Source organism: Dioscorea cayenensis, chromosome 20 (assembly GCF_009730915.1).
Source record: "Dioscorea cayenensis subsp. rotundata cultivar TDr96_F1 chromosome 20, TDr96_F1_v2_PseudoChromosome.rev07_lg8_w22 25.fasta, whole genome shotgun sequence".
Classification (NCBI taxonomy): Eukaryota; Viridiplantae; Streptophyta; class Magnoliopsida; order Dioscoreales; family Dioscoreaceae; genus Dioscorea; species Dioscorea cayenensis.
The window spans coordinates 30735194-30760231 of NC_052490.1; the positions used below are offsets into that span (position 1 = coordinate 30735194).

Here is a 25038-nt window from a genome sequence, read left to right on the forward strand (position 1 = left end):
TTGATCATGGGAATGGAGGCATGCATCTTGAGTGGCTTTAAATTTCTTCTATATTGTATTTTTCATCTTTTATGTACCTAGCCTTCTATTTTATTAATTAATCCCCCCATTCTCAAATACAAGTTGTTTAAAAATTTTACACAAAAATTAAAAATAACATTGAAATTTTAAAATTTAAAATAAAAATGAATTAAATAACTAATTAAACCACCATGTTTTTCGCAAAACTATGAATATAACTCTCTTTCATCTATATACCTTATAAAAAAAAAGATAAAATTAGTAAAAAAAATCTTCGTTATTTTAAAACAATATATTTTTTTAAATAACTTTAATTATTTCATGATGGAGGGAGTAACAAATAACACAACTTCAATGAACATTCCAATTTATTTTTTAATAACAGTAATGTTTTCTATATGCCATTTTATTATTACTTTTTTTTTATAAAAAAAAAAAAAAGAATTACCTCACCCTCAATAAACAAGTCGGTTAACCTAATGAAGAACAGACGACGTTCATGTACTCTTTACATACATTTAATAATGGGTGCAATTACGAATGCCACATGAATGCATGGAAGACATAGCATGGCTTTTAGGACCAAGTCTTAAGCCCAAGCCTGTCTCAAACTTTGATGAAATTAATACAATACCAACTCCCTCAACTACCAAACCCCCAACCAAAACCCCCATTTCATCCAGGCTAGCTCCTTCTCCCACTGCATGCATGCCCTTCACTATATATATATACACACACACCTTCTGCTTCATTGTCTTCATCTTTTATTTATTTATTACAATTCATTCTTCTCCACTTTTACTATTAACTTTCTTTCTGCATAACTGCCTTCTCTGATCACAATCTCAAAGAAGCTGCAATGTCAGTGTTGGTTATATTCTTGTCCCTTTTTCTTCTTGGTTTTGTCCAGTCAGACCCTCAAGTTCCATGTTACTTTATCTTCGGTGATTCTCTTGTCGACAATGGTAACAACAATGACATCGCATCGCTTGCTCGTGCGAATTATCCACCCTATGGCATCGACTTCCCCGGTGGCCCATCCGGACGCTTCTGCAATGGCTTGACCACCGTCGATATCATCGGTATATATACTCTCACATTTTATTTTTTATTTCAAAACGATGTTATTTTTACATACTAGACTTTTCACTTCTCAAATGAGGTATCAATATTAATTAGTATAATAATGTTTTTAAAAATTAATTAGTGTAATAGAAGAACAATTAATGAGAGCACGAGAATAAGGTACATGCAGCTATATATATATATATATATATATGTGCACCTCTAAATTAATAATATTGTCAGTAGGTGGTATGAAGTCCGTGTGCCATATTAATTGTAACAGATAAAAACAGATGAGTTCTTTATCTACAAATCCACCACCATATATATTCATTATGTACATCACGAGTGTAGCACACTACATGGGCTTGAATTAAGAGCCATGCATTCACGTACAATTAATGTTATAAATTGCTCTCATCTACTAACATTAATAACTACCTTTGAATAATGCAGCTCAACTCTTGGGTTTTCAAGACTTCATCCCACCGTTTGCCAATGCAAGGGACCAGCAACTTCTCACTGGAGTCAACTTTGCATCTGCTGCTGCTGGCATCAGGGATGAAACTGGACAACAATTGGTACGTAATTAATTAATTAATCAATCAGTCCTACTAATTTATATATTAACTCATTCATCTGTTTTATCACACAAACTCAATGTATATATATATATATATATATATATATGTATAAAGGGTGGTCGTATAAGCTTCAATGGGCAGCTACAAAACTACAAGTCAGCAGTGCAGCAGCTAATTAACATCCTGGGAGATGAAGACTCTACTGCAAATTATTTAAGCAAATGTATCTTCACAGTAGGAATGGGCAGCAATGATTACCTCAATAACTACTTCATGCCAACAGTATACTCATCCAGTCGCCAGTATACACCTGAACAATATGCACAAGTCCTCATCGACCAGTATTCTCAGCAACTCAGGGTATATATATATATATATATATATATATATATATATATATTAACTGCTTATAATTTACTTATTAACAAAATTGAGTTTAATACTACAACTTATTTGAAGTGGAGATTTTTGAGTACGTGTATATATATGCATGTAGACTTTGTATGATTATGGAGCTCGGAAGGTGGCATTGATAGGAGTTGGTCAAATTGGATGCAGCCCAAATGAACTGGCTCAATCTAGCCCTGATGGCACTGCTTGTGTTGAAAGGATCAACTCTGCCATTCAGCTATTCAATAACAAGTTGATAGCTCTTGTTGACCAGTTCAATCAATTAGATGGAGCACACTTCACCTACATCAATGCCTATGATATGTTCCGTGATATACTTCGCAATCCTTCATCCTATGGTAATTAATTCAACTTTCTTTGCAATTTTCTTAAGAAATGTTGTAATTAAAGTATATGTGCGTGTGTTTGATTATAATTATAAATTTGTAATGCAGGGTTTACAGTGACAAACAGGGGATGTTGTGGAGTTGGGAGGAACAATGGACAGATAACATGTTTGCCTTATCAGACACCATGTTCCAACAGGAATGAATATATATTCTGGGATGCATACCATCCAGCTGAAGCTGCAAATGTTATAATTGGCAAACGATCTTACAATGCTAGATCTTCATATGATGCATATCCCGTCGACATTCGTCGTCTCGCTATGATGTGATCCTGTTTATATTGTTTTTCATTCATGCTGGAGTTTAATTTTAAGGCTTGCTAGAAGTACTCAAAATTTTCTTATTTGATTTTCATATAAGAAATATATATAGAGAGAGGGTGATATATATATATATATATATCTATTATTAATTACTGTCAGTTTTATCTTTGGGACTAAGGTTGTATTTCATTATCAAGTTGAAGTGTGACATTTTAATTAGATGAAAGCAAAGTATGTGTCAATGTTTCTCTAATGCTCTTTGGTGCCAGCCAATAATGCTATAAAAATCCAAACTGCTTTGCAAGAGATGGAAAGGGGACCAACAGCAGCTACTAAAGATGGGAAAGAAAAGAGACACAGCAGACATTGTTGTCTCTCAATCAATGTGATTTGAAGTGTCATGCATTCATGTCCCATCATTTAGAATACGGTTGATGGAAGAGCCAACTCCATGACATTGGAATCAATCCATGGAAATATCAAACAAAATGGATTATGTTGTTACTGACTGATGTGAAGCATAATAAAACATTAAAAAACAAAGAGTGGTTGTCCTTTTAATACTTAGTAACATAAGAGAATGTCTTATTACAAAATACAAACAAGGCATGATGACCAAATTTAAGAAACAGTCTTCAATTGATTAGCCATCCTTAAACAGTAAAAAGACTTCCTCTTGATCACAATATCTTAAACATAGCTCTCAACTTGATGGTTAAAACATTAGAGGCAAACATATATAAATATATTAACTGAGTGTTCAAGAGTGATTCCAGTGAAACTAATGGCGATTTGGATCCAGTAAATTCACTTGAAGGAAGTTCCTGGAATCAAATGGAGGCATGAGGTCATATACTGCTGCAGTTGTTGTGACTGGCAGCATGTTTAGTGTTTGTTGTGCCCTCTCATTTTCAGCAATCTGTTTGCAAATAATCCACTCTAGCTCAACTGCTGCAAATATTGATCACAAAAATAAGTAACAGAAAATCCAGTTTACCTTATTCCTTAAATACATGTTATCATTTTGCAGCTCCATCTCCTGCATGATTGGAAGAGAGTTGATTAATTAGTATTTTGTTGATTTTGCATTCATAATGTATATATAAACAGATAATAATTAAGATGTGTTTTTCTTTTTTTTCATGCGTACTCTTTTCTGCATGTACTCTATCTCAGCATATAGCAACTCATTCTGAATATAAAAAAGAACAGTCAGTATCAAAGATCTGTAGAGGAATATTGGAATATGAAATTCTGTTAGATAAATATTATTGCACACCTTTTTGCTTCTTATTTTGCTGATGCCTTTTTCCAATCTATTTTCCAGCTGCTTCAAATCTCTGAGGCTCATGGTGCTTAGAGCCTCACCCATCAAATTCCTGCATGTTCATGTCATCAAATCTTTATTAATATGAGAAAGTAAATTGTGTGCATCGTTTACCTGTTAGAGTTCTGCAGGTTTGTGATTTGCTGCCTCAGTTTGGATGATTCTTGTTGATAGTACTGAAACATTGAGTAAATATTCTTTTTGGTTAGGCATTTCTAATTTTTCAAAACATGCAAACAAGACAAAAAAATGTCCGGAAAAATACAACATGGTATTGCTTAAAAACTAGAAAGAGTAATATAGATTCATTTGATATATTTATTTTAAAGGAGTTTCTCACGTTGCATGCATGAACCTGTAAAATTTGAACTCATATAACTAGTTTTGCATGTGATTGCTGTCTATTGCTCTTCTACATTAATATCAACTTGAATGACTGACAAAAGTATATATAAACTTCCAAAAGTTTTATGACCAAGAGATTCCAGTGTTTTTCTGTCTCTTTTTTCTGTTGGCATGTTCATTTGTCATTCATGTTTTAAAACTTAACTGTTCATGTATTATCTGGATGCAGGATGAATGAACAAAAGCATTCAATGATAAGATAAACGAAGTATCAAAATGTTTCTACTGTTTATGTACCAAGCAAACAAAATAGTCAAATTTGCCAGCAAAGTTATTGAATAATGATGTGACATATGATACAATTAGTTACACCCCACATTTTTCATGTTTATCCATCATTATTCAATTAATACATGTTTATATAGAGAGCAGCACGTAATTTAAAAGTACTTAGATGAAAATTAGAAAGAAATTCTTGCCAATGCATTGAATGTGAAACACATAATTAATAGACAAATTAACCTCTATGTGTTAATTATTTTATCATTAAGCAGCCAACGCTTTAGTACAGCCTAATTAACCTTTCTAGATTGAAGTCTCATGCTTATCAAGATACACACAAATACATCATCAACTCTTAGAGTTCATTGTATCCCTTTATTTGAAAGTTTGCTTCTTCTCTATTTTTAGTCAGAAATATCAGGCTCTACAGCTCTGTAAATATTTTTGTATCTACTGTAAATTATACTTGGCATTTTATTAGCATTAAAGACATCAAATAAAAAAACTGTACTTATTAACCTCTGTTGAAATAAATATGATGAACCAATTCTACTATGTGACTAGTTGCTACTTCACTTATAAATGAACAGTTAATCTGTAAAGTCATTCATTCCATTTAGAAGTTTGGTCAGAGTCTGTCTCATTTAATTTACCAACTCAAAGTCATTCATTACAGTTTTCAGTAAATTTCAATCAGTCTTAATTTATATAAAGTTCTAGTAAAATATGTTTGTGTTTATAACATGAAGGGACAGTAGAATATTTTCTCATCTTTGATCAAAGGTAATTCTATTGGCATTTAAGAAATAAAATTAATCTTCATTTAAAGTTGAATACAAGTTATTATAATTTTTTTTACAAGTTATTAACATCTGCCTTTAGTTAACCATTAATTCTCTCTACTATTAAAGGTATACAGGAATAACTAAAATGCATCATCACATCATCAGATAGAACAAGCTTTTAGATTTTGTCTGTTAACTATTTACCACAAGATTTTAGCTTCTCCTAAAGTGTATATTAAGATTGTTCAATTTGGAGAGCAAATCATAAATCTTGCAATTGCCATCTATCTGTTCTTTCTTACTTCATAAGATCATAAATCAACATAATAACAACTTGCAGTACTAAGATAAACCCCAACAACTTGTGATTAATTGCTTGCATGTATCAAGAGTTATATCTTACAAAATGCAGTAAAAGGAAATATATCTTGCTGTTATAATTCAAATTTCAAATGCAGATGATTAAACTTTCTAGCTAATTCAGGATAAGCAGTTAAAATAAGACAAAACTATATCGGTTAAAATAAGACAAAACTGTAACTGAATTAATTTTTCACTGAAAACTTTCTGGTAGGAACTTTATAAGGAGGAGAAAAATTAAGATCTCACCTGTGAATTTGCTTCATTGATTGAACCAGTATTTGGAGTACCGGAACATGCTTTCTTGTACCTCTCAATGGTTGCTCTAACACTGAAATTATTATGGAAACTCTTTAACAATTTTTAGCATTACATAACTGATCAAATAATTGAAGCCAAACTAAGATCAAAATAAATGTAAACATTATAGAAGCCTCAAACTTTTTTTTTTTTTTTCTGTTTAAATCATGACTGACAGGAAACATGAAGTTTTAATTTCTTTGTGGTTTCTTCAGAAAACAAAACAACTGCCTGGAAAAACCAAAGCATAACAATGTGATTGTTCTTGACATAAAATATAGCATCTAAATCACTAACAAAATGGCAAGCAATTATCTCATGGATTCTAGACTGTTTATCCAGTTTACAAACCTGGAAAAGCTCTTTTATCCAGCACAATTGAATGCCTGGTTTGACTCCCAAAAGAGATGTGAAAGATGTAACATATTCTATTGAAACTTACACCATTAAAAAAAATACAAAAAAGAAAAACAAATGTCAGAGAAGTTAGACCTTTGTCTATTCCCATCACTGTAACCTTAGTTTCCTCGAGAATCCGATTGGCCGGCCTCTGCCACGCTGGCACATGATCCCACAATATGATTGGCTTACACTTCCAACACATACATACATGCACCTCTTCCTTTTACCCAACAAATCTCTCCATTAACCACAATCCTTAAAACTAAGAACTTTTCATCTTTAAAAATCTCATCTTTGTGGGAAAAATCTTGTGACAGCTCTTGCAAAGATTCTTGATGTGCAAGAACATGAGTGTGCTGATAAGGAGACAGAATAATACATGGTAAGCGAAGGGGGAAAAAAAAGCTGGAAACCCTAATAATTTCCATGGCAGCAAACCCTAACAGGCCATTGGCCTGTTGATGCTGAGCCACACTGGCAAAGAAAAGAAGGACTTTGGTATGAGCAATGGGCTAATGGGAAAGTGACAAGTTTTGCTTGCCTTTCTTGCTTGTCTTTTGACAAGTGACGTGAGAGAGAGAGAGAGAGAGAGAGAGAGAGAGAGAGAGAGAGAAGGGTTGGATGCTTTCCAGCAATGACCAACAAACCTCTATTGCTTGCTTTACTTGCTATTCTCCTAATAACTCTCCCCAACAAAGCAATGAAAGAAGCAAGGATTGAGAAAGGAGGGATTTTTTTCCTTGTTTTTCACTACTATGATCATCACCAAACAAGCAAAACATTGACATATGGTTTTTACACTGCCAGATCCAGCACTAGTATAAGAGAAACATTGTTAACAAGAGGAAAAGGTGTCATCTTTTCCATTAAAAGATGATAAAAACTATAGAAAGAAATAGTAGAAATTAACATATATAAAATTGTTAAGAAGATGAGAAGAAAAAGAAATGAAAACCACCTGTTGTTAGCGTACTCATAGAGACGACCACGAGTGGAGAAGACGATGAGTGCCACTTCTGCATCACAGAGCACAGAGAGCTCATACGCCTTCTTCAGAAGCCCGTTCCTTCTTTTGCAGAACGTCACCTGCCTGTTTGTGGTGTTCTCTATCCTCTTGATCTCTGTTTTCCCTCTTCCCATCTTCAACAACAACAACAAAAACAACAACAAGATCAACAAAGAGTTGTTTGGAACTTCTCCTTCTTCTTCTTCTTCTTCTTTACTTTTTGATGGTTTTCAAGCACTGAAAGAAGGAGAACAATGGCAAGAGTGGCTTTAGAAGTTGGTGTTCATTTATAGACTACTGTAATATATGTTCATGCTGCACTGCTTCTGAGGACTATGAATCTATTCCTATGTTCATAGCAATATAGCACAAGATGCAAAGCATGGGATGATGGATTGGAGAGAGAGAGAGAGAGAGAGAGAGAGAAGAGTACTTGAAAGGGACTTTGAGAAGAAAGCTATTTGGAACTATATAGTACAAACTTTATATTGTTTGGTTTAATTTCTTATCTTAAGACTTATTAGTTATTAACTTTTAAGTAATTAAACTTTGAATCCCATGTGACTTCCTGCTCTCCATTTTCTTCATAAATGAGAATTTTGATATGACATTTATACTCACAGCTTGGTTTCCATTACACAAGAGGATTTGATGATGACTGATCTCTTATATCTGTGTAGTAAGAGGTTCCATGTGTAGTAAATGCATGGCATCATTTAGTCTAAAGTTCATTTTTAATGGAACCAATTAAAAGCACATGATCTTGTTCCATTTTGTGCCAAATAGAGATTTCTTGAACAACTGGCCTTGAAAAGAAATATCTTTGTACGTTGCCAAACTCATTGAGAAAATCATCAGTTTAAATGCCCCGTAGGTCCTTTTATTTCCCCTAATAATATATATATATATATATATATTGGTTTATATATTTCTAAAAAAAATTTATTTGATAAGTTCTCTTCTCTGTAACTGCATTATTTATTTATTTATTTTTAAACAATAAATAAACTACATCTAATTGAAAGGTAAAACAAGAAAAGAATTACTAGAACAAAACACAAGAATTACTAGAACAAGTAACAACAGGGAAAAACATGGGAAGGGACAAGTCCACCAGAGGTGGATAGGACACAACTAGAATGAGATTTTTTTTTTTTTTTTTAAATATAACGGTTTACTTTACTCATTTTTATTAAAAGTATTTAAATAATATTAACCAGGTGTGTTATGATGTATTTTAACTACAAGTGTTTTATTTTATTTTATTTATTTCACTTTTTATTATAGTGTGACATTCATTAATATGAAATGACATGTCAACTAAAAAAATATTACTTCAAATCATATTATAAATGATACATGTAGCATAAAATACTATGTCAATTATATGACATTATATCAGCTAATTTTTTTTTAATAAAGTGAATAAACTATAATTCTTAAAAACTAAAAAAATATGTAAAAAAGTAAATAATTTAATTTTTTTTTAAAAAATTGTATTTTAATAATAAACTGGCTAAGAATAAAAACAATAATGGATAATTTCTTATAAATTAATACAAAGATCATATTTAACATTTTGACATGCAAGAAATGAAATGGGTATTATAATTAAATACATAATGGATTTTTTTGAAAAAAAAAAACACAACATATACTAATATTTTGTATCCTTCTTGACTGAGACCAAACAACAGGCTAGATATTTATATCCATAGCATTCCTATAAATGTAAGTCTAGATTAATAGGGGAAAAAATCACCATAATATTTAAGAATGGCAGGCATTAATGTTGGTGAAAACCTCATTTCATTTGAAAAGAAAGTCTTGAGAAAAAAACTCTATATTAAGGTCCACCTAAGTTCATACTCAAATTAACTCCCTTTTCAAGAATAGAAGGGTAGCAAAAAAGTCAAAAGAACTCTTTGATTTTCATGCACATACATGGTATATTTAAACTCTTTGATAATTATTAACTTCAATGGATGGTTGAAATATAGAATTTTGGCAAGAGAGTTACTTGTTAAGAAGGGAAAACATAATTAAGTTAAAAATGTGAAAGTCACTGAGATTATCAATATTCTTCTTTGCATTTTTTGGAAGTGGACCACTTGTAATTACTGAAATTGGAAATGAAAAAGACTCATGAGACTTAAGGTTATATTGCTTTGTCTAGTCCCATAACTATCTTGTCATTTAGGATTCACTCAATCTATTTGATAAGCCTTGAAAATTTGTTTTTAAGTGTGAGAATTTTTAACCATATATGAAAATTAAATCAGGTTTATTATTTCTGTCATTTTACTAGTTACAGTGCAGTAACAGAGTAGGTGGGTTGGATTCAATCTAAAAGCTTAATAATTTAATTTAATAAGAAGGCAATCAGGATGTTAAATTGTTTGACACGTAAGTGAATTATTTTATAAGGGAAATTGACAACTGAGAGATACGTGACACTAGATGCTTGTCAAAATATTGATATTTGATAAGAGTATGAAGTATAACCAATTACTTTTTTTCACCAAAAAGAGTATAACCAATTACATCAACTCACCTATGCTGGCTTTTATGATTATTTATATTGATGTTGAAATGTTAGTCCTAAGATCATCACTTATTGAAGTTATAATGATTTCAATGAAGCAGGTGAGAAAGAGAGATCAGAGAAATGAACATGTTAATTTGTCTTCCAAATTATATGATCATTATGGTCATATTAGTTAAAAAAAATTGGACTTGGGATTTATTTATAAGTGATTTAATGTTATAATATGAGTCAATATTAATCAAAACTTGGCTTAAGATGTGTGTGTATATATATATATATATATATGTATGTATTTAAAGGATATCTCCTGTTTTTTTAAACGGTGCAAGCACTTGTTATTGTTTCTGAAAAAAAAAAAATCAGATACTTGAAACTATAACATGGTCTCATTATTAATGGAATACTGCATAAATGCTATTGCCTTTATGAGCTGAATGATCTCTTTTGATCTTTGTCATTAATTTGAACTCTTCAATATATACAGAAACATCTTTATCTTTGATATGCTATTAAAAACACACACATAATCTCTCAGGTCTTATGAAAAGTTCTCCTCAGTTGCTTTCTGTCTCTTAAAACAAAGGCATGGCTGTTTCACATCCTTCTTATTTATTTATTTTTTTAAAATGAATGATAAACTAATGTTAACTTGTGTCACAGTGCTCCACTTTACCATGAAAGCTGCTGCTGTTCTTCAATGTCTCTTTGCTTCAGTTTCAGCCTGCAGTCAGAAACAAGAAAAGGATGACAAACTTAATCAATGATTCAAGAAGAAAATGTGGTAGAAATTTAAAAGATGTTACTAAAGAAAACACTAAAAAATTAAAAGTAATTAAGCATTGAGATGCATTGCATACAGCTCTGATGACTCGATCGAAAGCTTCAGAGCCGTATCGTTCAATGTATCGCTCAACCGATTTTCTAGCATCCAGACTCATCATTTGCAGTACTCTCCTCTGTTCCTCTGGATAACTTGAGCTTACAAAGCTCCCAACCTTGACATATCTTCTTACGAAATTCTCGTATATGTATGCTGCTCCATTGAATATAGGAAGCACCAGCCAGAAACAGAAGACAAGCTTCATGTAAGGCCAAAGAGGAAACCTGTTTATAAGCCACAGTTACAGTGATCAAAACATTCACTTATTAATTAATTAATTTGTTTTTTCTCATATATCTAAAAAAAAAACGAAGATTGTATTTACCATGCAAGAACTTTGTAACAAGAGAGCTCAAAGAGAGTGATGAGTGAATACAACACCCAATATGTCAACCATTGCTGATCATCAAGAGGAGAAGGGGTTTCAATTGCACGCATTGATGCATATCTGTGATCAAAGTTCAAAAGATTAAATTTCTCAGAAATGTATATGATTTAAAGCCATGTAAATATAAGAAACTTACAGAGGATACAACAGCATCACTGCAGGGCTGGTATTAAATTAAAAAACAAAAAAGAAACAAACTGTTAGCAATGGTTCATAGTGGAAAATATATCTATGAAAAGGATGAGAAGAGCTGTTACCCAATCAATGTATCAAGATGCCTGGCAATGGCTCCCAGAAAACCCATTTGTTAAGAAGAGTTTGTAATATCTTGTGAGGAATTATGAGGAGCAAGGAAATGCAGGGATGAATGATGGAGCTCCAAAGGATGAGGAAGGCGTATAAATGGTGTTGGCTGGGGAACAAAGGGAAGCAAAGCATTCTTATTGGACTTGTTCAAAGTATCCCTTCCTCTGTTACCAGGGAAAGAGGGGCCACAGGTGTCTGGTTAGGAAAAAGAATGAGAATAAACTGTTTTTAACCATCAGTTGGGCAAGGGATAACCACATCAATTGGTTTTTGTTTATGTACACTCATTTGTTGATAATTAACAAAAAGTACAATAATATGCTGACAATTATATTATATGGTGTATCAAAATGATGGTATTTGGGTTAATTAATAATAAAAGTTGTTTTTCACATTTAAATATAAAAGAGTCATTACAGCCTATGCATTGTTGCTTGGACATCCTGCATGATCTCACTTATGCTTTCAGAAGTAGGTCGTTATTCCAAGTAAACAACAGATATAAAGAGATTAAACACAAAGCTATTAACATTTGCAGCATCAGACTCTGAAAGGAAAAAAAAAAAAAAAGGGAAACATCTACAAATCACTCTGCTTCAAAAACCATTGAACGCGAGAACAGGATTGGGGAGCATGTGTAACAACAACAGCGATAATTATCATTAGAAATAAGAACTGGATGATTGAGATGAACGGCTGCTTGGATCAGAGTGGTTTTTCTTGAATATGGCCTCAATTTTCTGGAAGCACTTCAGAGGTTTAACCTGATTGATGTAGAAACAAAAGCCCAACATGTGTTAATTGTCTCCAAAAATTGGAGAGATTTATGCAGAACAAACTCATGACTCTTCATTGTAAGTAAGAAACTATATCAGATAACGAGGACCAGCAAGGAAAAAGAGGTTAAAAAAAAAAGAATATTGAATTTTGATTAACAACAATACGCAATAAGCTTAATCATGGATGAAAAATGAGTTATTGCAAGCTTTTGTAGAAAGGAGTCTGTGTGATTGGGATAAGTCATTTGAACCAATATTAATTGAATGATTAAAAGGTGGTATACCTTCCATCGCATCTTATTAGCAATTTGGTTCTGAATATAAGTCAACCGGTCAATTATTCCTCGGAAAGTTGGTCTATCAGCAGGATTTTCACTCCAGCATTCCTCAATCAACCTACAAAATAAATTTTCTGAGAACCTGTGCATAGCTAGCAACTGATTTGACAATCTCATGGTGCAAAACACCAACTTTATAGAGGTGCCTAGTGAATGAAAAATACATATTTGTCATGAATTTTGTGGCAACATATAATCACAAGCCTTCAAACAGCTATTTAAACCTCAATCTAGCATACATGTTTCAAATAAGATCATCTAGACTTTGAACATGATACACACAAATGTCAGTCAGGATGCTCAACTGTTCAAACTATCAATATGATGCACAGAAGGCAACAATACATAGCTCCAATAAAAACAAGCCAGTTGGAACTTATCAGAAAAGATAACAAGAAGATGGACCTTGTATTGCATTTTGCGTAACATAGTGCACATTAACTATACAATCACGGCACAAAAACATGAATGTACTGGTTAAATGAATGAATATAGCATTGCTTGTCAAAAGAAAAGAACCCTAGTCCATGAGAGATTACTGTTTTAATCCATGCGGATAGAGCTTGAGATTAGCTTTAAAAGGTGGTCTCTCTTTTGAGGCGTATGCTTTGGGAACTTCACCATCTTGCTTATTGGCAAACGGTGGACATCCTTCAATCATCTGGATATCATAAAACAAAGGAACACATATAACACAGGTCAGTGTTTAAATTAACAGTCTTATTCAGGGTAACACAACCAATGGAAATAGCCATATGTCACAAATTCAATACCAGGGCTAATGATGAAAAAGCTTGCAAGTATTTTTGAGCATATTATCAAACAATACTTTTCAGCATCTTGGAAGCAAGCAGGAAGAAAAAATAATTACATTTCAATTCAAGAAATTTATTTACAATACTAACTAGTTTTCACTTTTAGTAGTACTGTATTGTAATTTATAGCTATCAAACTACATCATGAGACGTGCAGAACAACTTAAAACGGTTGGAGCATTTCATGAACTGAAAATGATCATAAATTGCATGAGAAATGTCGTCAAAAGAATGACCAAGATATTCTAATAAAACAGTTCAAAAAAATGGGGTGTCCTAAAATTTCCCCATAATTTCCCCACCATTATCTGTCATCAGATGAAGAAATCTGCATATAAGCCCACAACAAGACCATAACATGATGATAAATGTTTTAGTTCATTCAAATCAATTATGTTTACAGTATAACTGGTCCATCTATACAACACACACCATATAATAGGCATGATTCTAAGGATGAGTACCAAAGGAGATGATTTCAAAAGCTCAGCAACTTCTTACCTCTTGCAGAATTAAAGCAAACGAAAAGACATCCACTTTTGTGTCATATTCTTCATTCCGGAAAACTTCAGGAGCTACATATCTGCCTGTTCTCAAAAAGTTAATAGATTTTTTCTATTAATTAAATTGAATAACTAACAAAGTGTATGAGCTTAATTCAACTGAGTGCTCATAATTTTCATCACACATACTGAATAATGTGCCACCATCAGATTGCCATATTGCCATCATTCTACAATCATGAATATATTACAATGGGTGCATTAATAATTATGACAATTTAATTGTCCTTTATCATGATCTATGATAGATAAAAAAAATTAAAAAAATTTAAAAAAAAAAAACAAAAAGAACTGTTCCTATGCGGATACCATTATGTTTTGGCAACGGTTATCACAATCACATAAATAACTAGACTGCTAAGTCATGATATTTTCACTAGCATGCAGAAAGTTTGTCTCTTAGGAAGAAAAAACAAATGAATACAGTTCAACTGAATAGATTTTAATTGATTGAATGTCTTTATATCTTCGATATTGGTCTAGCTCCCTCTATCCATATTATGCTTGTGATGGTGTACTTAATGCAAATCATCTATGCATTCATGTCTGGAATGAAGAAAACCTTCGAGGTTTACATACATAGTAGGAAAAAAAAAGTAGCATGGAAGAACTTCAGATGTTCTGTCAGATACACATGAAAATATTAGAAAAATAAGATAGCAAATGACAGAAAAAACTCACAAGCAGTATCTTGACATACAAGTGGTCTATCCTCCCTGACAGTATTTACTTTCAACAATTTGCTTAATCCAAAGTCTGCAACTTTTAAATGCCCAGAATCATCCCGAAGTATATTTCTGTTATCTTACAAAATGGAAGGCAAATATGATCAAATAGTAAAAATCTAGATATATGATGATGAAATATGGAAAATAAGAACAGAAGTGTAAAGAAAAGTCGAATATAAGCACTTACGAAGGTTCGAGATCACGATGAATGATAGCCTCAGGTTTATGCTCATGCAAGTAATTCATTCCTCTGGCATATTTTTTAGCCAAGTTATTTGAAATCGGAAAGAAAGGTGAATAATGTTAAATATGCAAAAAGTTAAATTCTTGCTACTCAATAATAGCAAATATGCTAGAGGGTATGCTGAAGAAGAAACCTTAGCTTTAAAGTCATAGCATACCACAACGATAAAGGAACTAAGCACTGCAAGTAAATATTGACAATTACTAAATGATCAACAAACCTTGAAATATCGAGCGCAAACCTAACTGCCACTAGTGGTTTTAATGCTCTCTTTCTTTTCAAGAAAGCACGAAGATCACCCTGCAATCCAAAAAAGAACAGTTCAGAGGAAAACCAAACTATCAACTAGCATAAATTTCATATGTTGCACATAAAAATAACAAAATATTTTGAATGCATGAATTTGTAATCATTCAAGTGAATAGAGCATTCTCACTTGTGCAAATTTATATCCAAACAAGAAAAGTTGTACAAAAATTGGACATAACCTTAGGTAAATATTCCGTGACGATCATCATTGGACTACTTTGAGTAACTGCACCCAAAAATTGAACTACATTAGGATGACGTATTTGTTGGAGTAACGCAAGCTCATCTCTAAATGCCCTCCTGTAGAAAAAGAGTAATTAAAGAAGAAACAAAAAAAAAGATAGGTTTTAGAGATATGAGTAAATGAATGACTTCACAAAGAAAGATAATTCCAATATTAATAGAACCAACCCACACTTTATCTTCATCAGTGATTAGGTCTTCCCCAAGTTTTTTAACTGCAACTTGAATACCACGCCATGTGGCAATCCGAAATGTTCCCTGAAACAAGATAGCTTTTTTAACAGTGAACAGATAGTGGTCAAGCAATATAAGAGCACAAACCAAATGATCATTTCCCATATCATAGGAGCAGAAGTTAATGCAATAGTACACATTGAACAGTTCATATTTTAGCTCAATTACTTTTTCCTCGAAAACAATTAGCACTTGCAAATTGAGGCAACTGTCACCTTGGTTATATCAATGCTGTTGGTAAAATCAAGTTCCCTCGGATCTATCTCATATTCTGGAACTTCACGGGCACTTGTAACATGCATCGGAGCAGTCTAAATCAAATACAAATCAGGAATAAACAGACACCCGAAAAAACACAACTTTATCATGAAGCTCAACTAGATCAAATAAATCGAAACTCTTACCTTAACCCTAGCACCATTCTTCTCCAACAGCTTGATGACATCCTGATTCTTGTAGTATATCGCATCAGCAAGAGGCTGTAGAACAAGCTACATTACGACTACCAAGTACCAACGACAGTGATCCAAAAACCGCAAGAAAGAAGTCACCTACCGTGCTTCCCCACCGATCCTCGGGATTAATCTCAGCCCCCTTCTTAAGCAGCAATTCCACGACATCAGCATGGTTCTGGCACGCAGCAACATGAAGCGCCGTCCGGTCATCGATGTCCTTGAAGTTGACATCAACCCCAGAGTCCAATAGCTCAAGGATCCCCTGGAGATCACCCTCGTTGGCGAGGTACATGAGACGAATGTTGGCGTCGATCTGCTCCAGCCCGTCGGCATCCTCACCATCGACCTCGTCGGCGCGGTCGGGCGCAAGGGAAGACTGCTTCCCGAGCGTGAACCGCCCCGTGGATCTCGATTCCATGGCCTTGATCACGCGGCTGAAACCCTAGCAAAGTGATCGTCGATGGCGGCACAGGGTGCGTTCTAAGGGACTCTGAGGGAATAAAGAGGAAAGCAAGGGGTTTTGTGCTTAGATTTTCTTTCCATATTCTTTGGATTCTTCTTCTTCTCCTTCTTCTATGACGTCATACAGTCAATAATTATCTACTAATTCTTTTTATTAAATATTGTAAATACCTACTTACTATAGGGGCTAAAAAGCTAATTAAAAAATAATAATCAAACAAACAGTGCTTCTTTAGAACACAGAGTCCATAAGAGCACGTGGCTAATTCATGTAAAAGAGTGATATAAAATAAAATAAACTCTTTATAAGAGGTTTTAATTGACCGCTGTCTTGAAAAATAATCATTTTTCAAACATTATTGTTGAACAGCTTTGATATTTTAGTTAAGCTTCAAATGATTTTTTTTTTTTTTATATCTAAATTCTCTTTAATAATATCATATTATTTTTTTAATAAAAATGAATAAATTACTAAGGAAGAAACACAATCTAAAGACAAAGACTACCATCACGTATTAGATATACAATTAATTTCAATAAATACATTATGAAGTTTTATAATATATATATATATAATATTTTTCATATTCTTGCATCAAATGTCTTATAACGTTAATAAAAAAAATTTATATCCCCAAACTCAAATTCAAACATCAAAGGAAAAAAAAAAAATAGTTCTTTTGATGTTTCTCTCTGTTGCAAAGTTTTGACTCATATTTCAGTTATTTGGAAAATGAATTTGAAGTTTTTCTATTGGGTGGATGTAGTCTTTGCAACCAAAAGACAAAAACTAAAGCACTTCTTCACTGGTGTGGCCGCTAGGTGGCCTTCAACCTCTGGGATCGTCATGTTTTCTTTTCTCTCGCTCATCATTACCATTTCCCGTGGTTTTGTTTTGGTGTTTTTTTTCTCATTTCGGTACCATTTTGGTGGTTATTATTATCGTTGTTTTTAAGAAAGACGCAAATGACGTGAGCACGAAAACGTTTATGTGTGGAGAGTAAAGACTTAGCTCGACTCACGTCGCCTCACCTGTGCGAGGACGTGAGATTCGATTTTCGGGTCCCTCACGAAAGCGAAGATCATACACAAGGGACCCAATATCAATTGACCCAAAAACCGTTGATTTTCTTCCCTTGACTGTTTTGTTTGTATTCTCTTCTATTTTGTTCGTGCTTTTTTTTTTAATGTAATTATGATTTATATACTTTGTAAATTAAAAACTCAACCAAGGCATGCAAAGAAGAAATATTTAGTTCTTTGTCAAAAATATATATATATATATATATATATATATATATATATATATTCAGTTCTCAAGGAGTTCCATACATGAGGATAAGTGCATTCCTACCGGCCAGTTGACATGAAGCCCATGATTGTAATTTTCACTCAGATAACAGAGCTTGACGACAGCCGTGCAAATTCTATATTGTTTTCTTCTACATGTATTTTGCTTTTATTTCTTTCGTTTATTTTTGTTTCAGCTCCACATCCAATTGACTTTAATGCTATTTTTATTTTTGTACCTATTTATATTTCTATATCTTTATTCTTTTTCTTATAAATTTGTGGTTTACGCTTAAAAAAAAAAAAAAAATTGTTCTTAGATTGACCGGTAATTCAGCAATTTTTGAAAGGGTGACAAGCAAAAACGCTTTTAATAGCTGCAACTTTCACTTTGGAATAAGTAATCTATCAACCAGTGGGAGACAAAGGAAACAAATACTGGGATTAGATGCAAGGTTATATGTACGGATGGATGGATGGATGGATGGATGTCATTAGTGTCTAACCATTTGCCACATGAGTATATGTTAACATAATCTTATGATATAATCTTTCTTCTTGGGATTCCTGTGGCCCTTCTAATGTCATTCTCTGATTGAACTCAGAAACAGTAGTGAATCAAGAAAGAAACACAAGAAGCCACTCAAAATATAAAGAACAATTAAATGTTTTCAGAAATATCACTTTCAACCTTTTTAAATTCGTACGTAAATTCCTTATCATCAGCCAAAGAAATTCCCCACCTTTGTTAAAGAAACTGGGGAGGACATGATCATTCAAGGTGTCCTACAATTAGCAAAGTAATGGTCATGATCTACAATTGGCAAAATGCAATTTAGGCAAGATGTAATGATCATAACCTACAATTGGCAAGTTGTAATTTATGCTGGCATATTTTCAAGCAACAGAAGATTTTCATTCATAATCTAAACCCGTTGGAATAATTAACTATTCTAGAAGGATTGAGGACATTTTCATTCTAATTAAATCAAACATGTGTTTTCTTCATCACTCAGAAGTACCTCTACCTCTTAGTTTCTGCAAACAGGTTTTCCTTTTGCTTTCTCTTTTTAATCACTTTTACTTCTAAAGTCAATCCAAATATATATAAATATATATATATAAACACCCCCAAATTGCTCAATTTGCTTGAAAAGTGTTTGTGGCCAACAAAAAAGCTTATCCAAAAAGAGCACTATAAACTTCCGGTCAGATTCCTAAGTAACAAGCGAAGATAAAGAGGTTGATTTTGGTCAATAGACAACTGAGACGAGCAATTGCCACTGAAGATATTCCTTGAAATCAAGATTTTGATTAGACATGCTTCAGCAACCACAATAGGAGTGGAGAACAAAAAAAATTTATAGGAGAGGTGATTCAGGTGTTACTTCAGAAAAAGATAAAAGTGGATTCTTTCATAGTGAAGAAGAGTCGGAGAGAAACAATGTGGATGGGAGGACTGCAATGGCTTCTATATAAACGCTCATGCATTCATCTTTCTTTCACAAGGCCATTGGAAGCTCATTTGGCTATAATACCTACTGAATAAGCTTCCCACCTCGCAATCTTCCCATCTATAAACTATCATAGCAGCCATGTCAACCGACCCATTGGTCAGAGGCCGCGTGATTGGAGATGTTGTTGACTCATTCAACAAGTCAGTACCAATTCGGATTACATATAATGGTAGGACAGTTGTTAATGGAGCCGAATTCAGGCCTTCGGCAATTGCCAGCAGGCCAAGAGTGGACATCGGAGGAGATGATTTCAGCATATTTTACACACTTGTAAGTTCATTAATACGTAAAAAATTTCATATCAAACTTCAAAAATGACACACATAACTCACTTCTCCCAGTCAAAGATTTCTAGCTATTTTAAACCAAGCTAAGTTGAAAGTAAGGTTCATTTGATTTCTGTTTGTCCCTAAGAGTTATCAATTTAATTAAGAGCAGAAATTTTTGTTAATATTAGCAATACATAAATTTTGTTGATGCTCATTAATCAATGTTTACTATTTTGGAGAGGCGTCACTCAACTCCCATGGTTGATCTGCTTGATCACAAGCACAAATTCACATGCACTGGAAAAAATGATTGTAAATGAGTTCTTCACATAATTCATAATTTATAGAGTAATTCGGCTATCCTTTGAAGGTGATGGTGGATCCAGATGCTCCAAACCCTAGCCATCCAACACAGAGAGAATATCTGCATTGGTAAGCTTTCACAGTTCAAAGTTGATTGCTTAGAAAGACCTCTCTCATGGATGAGAAGGTAATAGCAAATAAATGGTTATACCTCTCTGATAAAATGATGACAAGTTTTACTTTCTTTTGTAGGTTGGTAACTGATATTCCTGCAGCAGATGGTTTGGATTTCGGTGAGCGGACATGATATCACCATTTGCTGTTACAATCTTCTGACTTTTCTTTCTATTCCCCCCTCCATTTAAAAGAAAAAAATGACTTAGTTCTAAAGATTTCTAAAAATGCTCCTAAAGATGCATGCTCATGGGGAGCATATGGACTTGCATTGGGAGCAAGAATGCATCAGTTATCACTGATCACATACTCTAAAAACAATTCATGATACCTCATTTCATTTGAGAGAATGAGTTGGTTTTTAAAAAGGTCTTATAAGAAACGATTAACTTTGCATCCCCGGGACAATTGAGTCAACCTCAGATTGTCTATAAATTCCCTTGAGAGATGAGACTGATTCAGAAAGGTCTCATGGAAAACAATTAAATTAGCATTTCCAAGCCCAAGACTGATGTTCATATGTTGTTAGACTTTATAGCTTGAAAATGGTTTTCTTAGAACTTCAAAACCCAAGATTAGCCTCAAAACTTTCATTCTGCATTTTCCAAGCTTGAATTTTCATTGCAGAGCATCTACATATTGCAAATTTACTTCACCAGTTACTTCAAATGTTTTACAATTTTTTTTATTCAAATTCCAAATGCTGAAATTCTGTCTATACTGCCTCGGATTGCTATGTTCAATCAACCATACTCATACTCAGTTATGACAAAGTCAAGATCATGCTAAATTTCTCCAACCACTACTGCTTCATGAAGAAACTTATGATACTGAATTTTATCGCATGAATCCAGGCAGGGAGCTCATATGTTATGAAAGGCCAAGCCCGACATTTGGAATCCATCGCATAGTGTTCATTTTGTTCCGTCAACTTGGGAGAGACACAGTTTTTGCACCTGTCATGAGGCACAATTTCATAACCAGGAATTTCGCTCAGCAATATAATCTAGGCTCACCCATTGCTGCCATGTATTTCAACTGTCAGAGGGAGACAGGGTCCGGTGGGAGAAGGTTTAGGCCAGAATATGAATGATAAAGCAAAGCCAATTACATATAACAAGGCGGATATATGGCACGTGTAACTCCGTCAGAAGTATATATGGTTGCCTGTCTACACGCTACAGGCAGTACTTAGAGCATAACTTGTGGTATTTACATTAAATAAACCATCTATGTGCACCTATAAGTAAAAGTGAGAGCATGCATCTTAGCTTATCTAAAGCTTGTAATAGGCCATGCATCGTGTCGGATCCCAATAAAAAGTTGGGACATAATATATCTTCAGAAGGTCATATCCACCGGATATAACATGGGTAAAATCATTCTGGTAAAAGAAAAACCCAACAACTTCTTATAATTCATAATAAAAGGATGGACCATATTTAACAAGATACAAAGTCTTAATCTACAGTCTCTCTTATATATCCACCACAGATCTTATGATCACTGATCATCCTCAATGTATAACTGCATGCTTAAGCTTTACCCCCTGTAATTGAGGTTTCTAACTTTCTCCTTGAGATGCTGTCTCTGGACACTTGTCTACTGATTCTACTCTAACTAGAAAAGAGTATAGCATGTTCCTTGAAGAAGACTATGCAACGCTGAATTTAAAGCTAGTTATTTGGAAACAACCAGCAACCAAAATTTTATCCCAAAAGGATCGCTGGAAATGTCCTTTACATTCGGCATCAAGCCTCGGAAGTAACATTCAACCTCAAGTAGAGATTCGACCAGTATATCAAGAACCTAAAGAACCAATAATCACCCAATATTTAGAGCTCTGGTGTGACTTGAACTTTCACTAATCAATATTCTCAATTAAACCTCCCCTTCCCAATGTCTAATCGAATAGGCAAACACCTATCCCACATAGATCATACTACGAATAACAAAAGATGGTATGGAAGATAAGAAAATGGCATAATATCTTAAATGGCAAATAGATAGAAGGCTCTTCACCACAGAAGTTCAAACTCGAGACTCAAGAAACTAACTCAGTTATTGAAAGTAGATTTTTGTTCAATCTTCCATATATTCAAGACCCAAGGAAGTACCAGCAAATATTTTCATAATAATTGATTAATTTAGTCACTTGATTTTACTTTCATTTAAGATAAATCCAATGGGATGTCAATCTTGGACACTAACAAATCACATCCTCTATTCTAAGCAAACAAGTACATACACCTATGCCCAAGAAGCACAATATCTTAATCATGATCACAAACAAATTAAACAATTCTCAGTTGTATAGTTCAGATCACAACCAACAACAATATGAATGCGTTAGGAGAACAAAAACTCATTCTTAACCAAGAACCCAATTGACTTAGCACTTAATCGGCAAAACTACTCACCCATCACATGGAATCACAAACAAGAGATTAAATTCAAAAGAAACAACCATACATTCAAATGCTTTCATTGGACTAGGGAATAACATCAGAAACAAAAGGAACAGAACCACATCACTAAAAATAAAACAGTGACAAAAGTACTTATCTTTCAAGCTCTTGTTTGAGCCCTACTTCTTCTCGTCCATCAAATCTGATGTAGAAACCATCACAAACCTACAGCAATGTCACATAAGAAGCATAATCAATCAATGCCTGAAAACAAGAATTATTTTGAAGAAAACTATGGATTTGGAAATCATAGACTCACCGTTCAAGATCACAGCATCCGAAACAGACAATGGTGGCCTCGAGCAAAAAGAACACAATTTGGACGATCCAATTAGGGTTTCAAAATCTCTTGATTTGAGATTAGGTGCTGAGTCTTGGGGGTTGAGGATGGATCATCGAGGAAGAAGATAGTTGCAGGGAGGGAAACAGAGAAACGCGGGAGATGAAAAATTAAGGGCATTATTTATTTATTTGATTGGTAAAAAGAAATGTCCATTAGTTATGTTGACATAATAAGTATTTTCAAAAAAAAAATATATATATATATATATATACCTCTGTACCCGTTTGTCCATTGCTTTATCGCTTATCGACTTTGTCAATATATATTTGGTATAATACCCGAATTGGTCTCTCTACTTTTCTCTCTTTTCCCTTTAGCTCCCTCTACTAAAAAATGCTCTTAAGTAGTCCATTTACTCTTGAAAATGATTCTACTTAGTCCATTCTACCATAAAATAAGTCAATTATTGACTGTATTTTTCAAGAGTAGAGGAACTAGATGGGAAGAGATTAAGGGAAGAGAGACTATATTGGGTCATTGTCAAGAGTAGAGGGATTAATGGGGCGTATTTCTGAGTAAAGGGACCAAAATGGAAGAGTGAGAAAAGTAAAGGGATCAATTCGAGTATTATACCTATATATTTATATATTTTTAAATGACTGAATTTGATTTTTGATTACTTTAAATATAAGTTTTATATTTTCTTTTTGATTTCAGCGGCTCCTTTTGACAATAGACTTGTCCAAGGGCCAGGCTACCCGCCCAAGCCCAAAGGCCGGCCCAAAAAATGGAAGGGTTTGGACAAATATATAAGGCTCGATGTCTGGGCCTTGGACAAAAAAAAAACCCATTTTAAAAATGGGTCTGGTTTGGTTTTCATTGTTAAAAGCCTGACCCGGCCTGGCCCGCCCCAAATTATAAAATATATTTATTAATTAGTTTTGTGTATACTTATATATTTAATGGTTCGAATTTTAGTTCTTGTAATTGTATAAATATGTGTATTTGGTATTTTAATTTTTAAGTGTTTTGTAGAATAATATTTGGTCATATTCACATATTAATATTATTGTCAAGTTTTTTTATAACTTATATATTATTTGATGAAAAACCTATCTGGGCGGGTTTGGGAGGGCCTTGGATAGAGGTCATTAAATTTGGACGGATTCTGGCAAAGGTTAAGGCCCAGATTTTTGGGTCGGGCCTGGCTTAGACAAGCTTGAATTTTAGTAATTATAAATAAAAATCTGGCCGGAACCCGGCTCGGCCCAGCCCATAGACCTTTGACAAGAGACAAGTTGGAGATTTTTTGCTATGGTGAGAAAAACATTTGGTTCATAGTTCTCTTTTATGTTATTGGGTTGTTGCGTGTTGCTTTATCTTTTTAGTTTCTATGAATGGTTTTTTGTTTTTTTTTATTGATAAATTTGTGGTTTATTTATTAAAAAAATTAATAAATATAATAAAAGATTTGTCGGAAGATAGAGATTTTTATTGATTTAGTAATGAATATATAAAAGCATGTATACAAATTAATTGCTATGATAAAAGAGAAAATAATGAAAAAAAAATTATGTGTGATTATCAATTTCTATAATTTTATACATGAAATATATGATAATAAGAAAAATCTTCGTAGAATCATATCTTTATATATTATTTTTCAATTATATTAGTTTATGGGTTTTTCACAGTAATGATATGCCTTTTTTAAGTAAAATAACGTTGGGGGCACTCTATGTCACTTACCTAATCTTTAATTTAGCAAAAGTATATAAATTGTGATAATTTTCATGTTATTTGGTTCACTGATGAGTGTACAATATTTTTGTAGTTTATATCAATTTGTACATTCAATTGACATGCATTATAATCATATTGTGAAATTCAATGCTAATTATA

General features: G+C 33.3%; 5 protein-coding genes across 6 annotated transcripts; 2 read left to right on the top strand and 3 right to left on the bottom strand.

The window, feature by feature from the left end:
• Positions 1–755: 755 nt before the first annotated feature.
• Positions 756–3237, top strand: LOC120251234 (GDSL esterase/lipase At5g45670-like). The gene is made up of 5 exons (XM_039259779.1): positions 756–1103; positions 1543–1667; positions 1785–2030; positions 2167–2419; positions 2516–3237. The coding sequence occupies exons 1-5, from the start codon at positions 881–883 to the stop codon at positions 2737–2739; spliced, it is 1071 nt and encodes a 356-aa protein (XP_039115713.1). The 5' UTR covers positions 756–880; the 3' UTR covers positions 2740–3237.
• Positions 3238–3264: 27 nt separating this feature from the next.
• On the bottom strand, positions 3265–7987 carry LOC120251235 (agamous-like MADS-box protein MADS1). Of its 2 annotated transcripts, XM_039259781.1 has the most exons (7): positions 7493–7984; positions 6082–6163; positions 4175–4236; positions 4013–4112; positions 3884–3925; positions 3731–3772; positions 3265–3652 (listed from the first exon to the last, which is right to left on the bottom strand). In XM_039259781.1, the coding sequence occupies exons 1-7, from the start codon at positions 7672–7674 to the stop codon at positions 3515–3517; spliced, it is 648 nt and encodes a 215-aa protein (XP_039115715.1). In that variant the 5' UTR covers positions 7675–7984; the 3' UTR covers positions 3265–3514. The 2 variants fall into 2 exon arrangements, with proteins under 2 accessions (XP_039115715.1, XP_039115714.1); XM_039259780.1 differs by having other exon boundaries at positions 3884–4112; positions 7493–7987.
• Positions 7988–10500: 2513 nt separating this feature from the next.
• LOC120251660 (HVA22-like protein f) lies at positions 10501–11755 on the bottom strand. Its single transcript, XM_039260261.1, has 5 exons — positions 11614–11755; positions 11493–11519; positions 11294–11416; positions 10946–11192; positions 10501–10809 (listed from the first exon to the last, which is right to left on the bottom strand). The coding sequence occupies exons 1-5, from the start codon at positions 11658–11660 to the stop codon at positions 10783–10785; spliced, it is 471 nt and encodes a 156-aa protein (XP_039116195.1). The 5' UTR covers positions 11661–11755; the 3' UTR covers positions 10501–10782.
• Positions 11756–12031: 276 nt separating this feature from the next.
• Positions 12032–16881, bottom strand: LOC120251659 (integrin-linked protein kinase 1-like). Its single transcript, XM_039260260.1, has 12 exons — positions 16471–16881; positions 16320–16394; positions 16131–16226; positions 15854–15939; positions 15618–15738; positions 15350–15429; positions 15073–15135; positions 14839–14954; positions 14096–14181; positions 13319–13440; positions 12726–12837; positions 12032–12426 (listed from the first exon to the last, which is right to left on the bottom strand). Exons 1-12 carry the CDS (start codon positions 16786–16788, stop codon positions 12325–12327), a joined length of 1377 nt encoding a protein of 458 aa, XP_039116194.1. The 5' UTR covers positions 16789–16881; the 3' UTR covers positions 12032–12324.
• Positions 16882–19603: 2722 nt separating this feature from the next.
• Positions 19604–21732, top strand: LOC120251086 (protein FLOWERING LOCUS T-like). Its single transcript, XM_039259625.1, has 4 exons — positions 19604–19909; positions 20279–20340; positions 20464–20504; positions 21240–21732. The coding sequence occupies exons 1-4, from the start codon at positions 19718–19720 to the stop codon at positions 21476–21478; spliced, it is 534 nt and encodes a 177-aa protein (XP_039115559.1). The 5' UTR covers positions 19604–19717; the 3' UTR covers positions 21479–21732.
• Positions 21733–25038: the final 3306 nt, after the last annotated feature.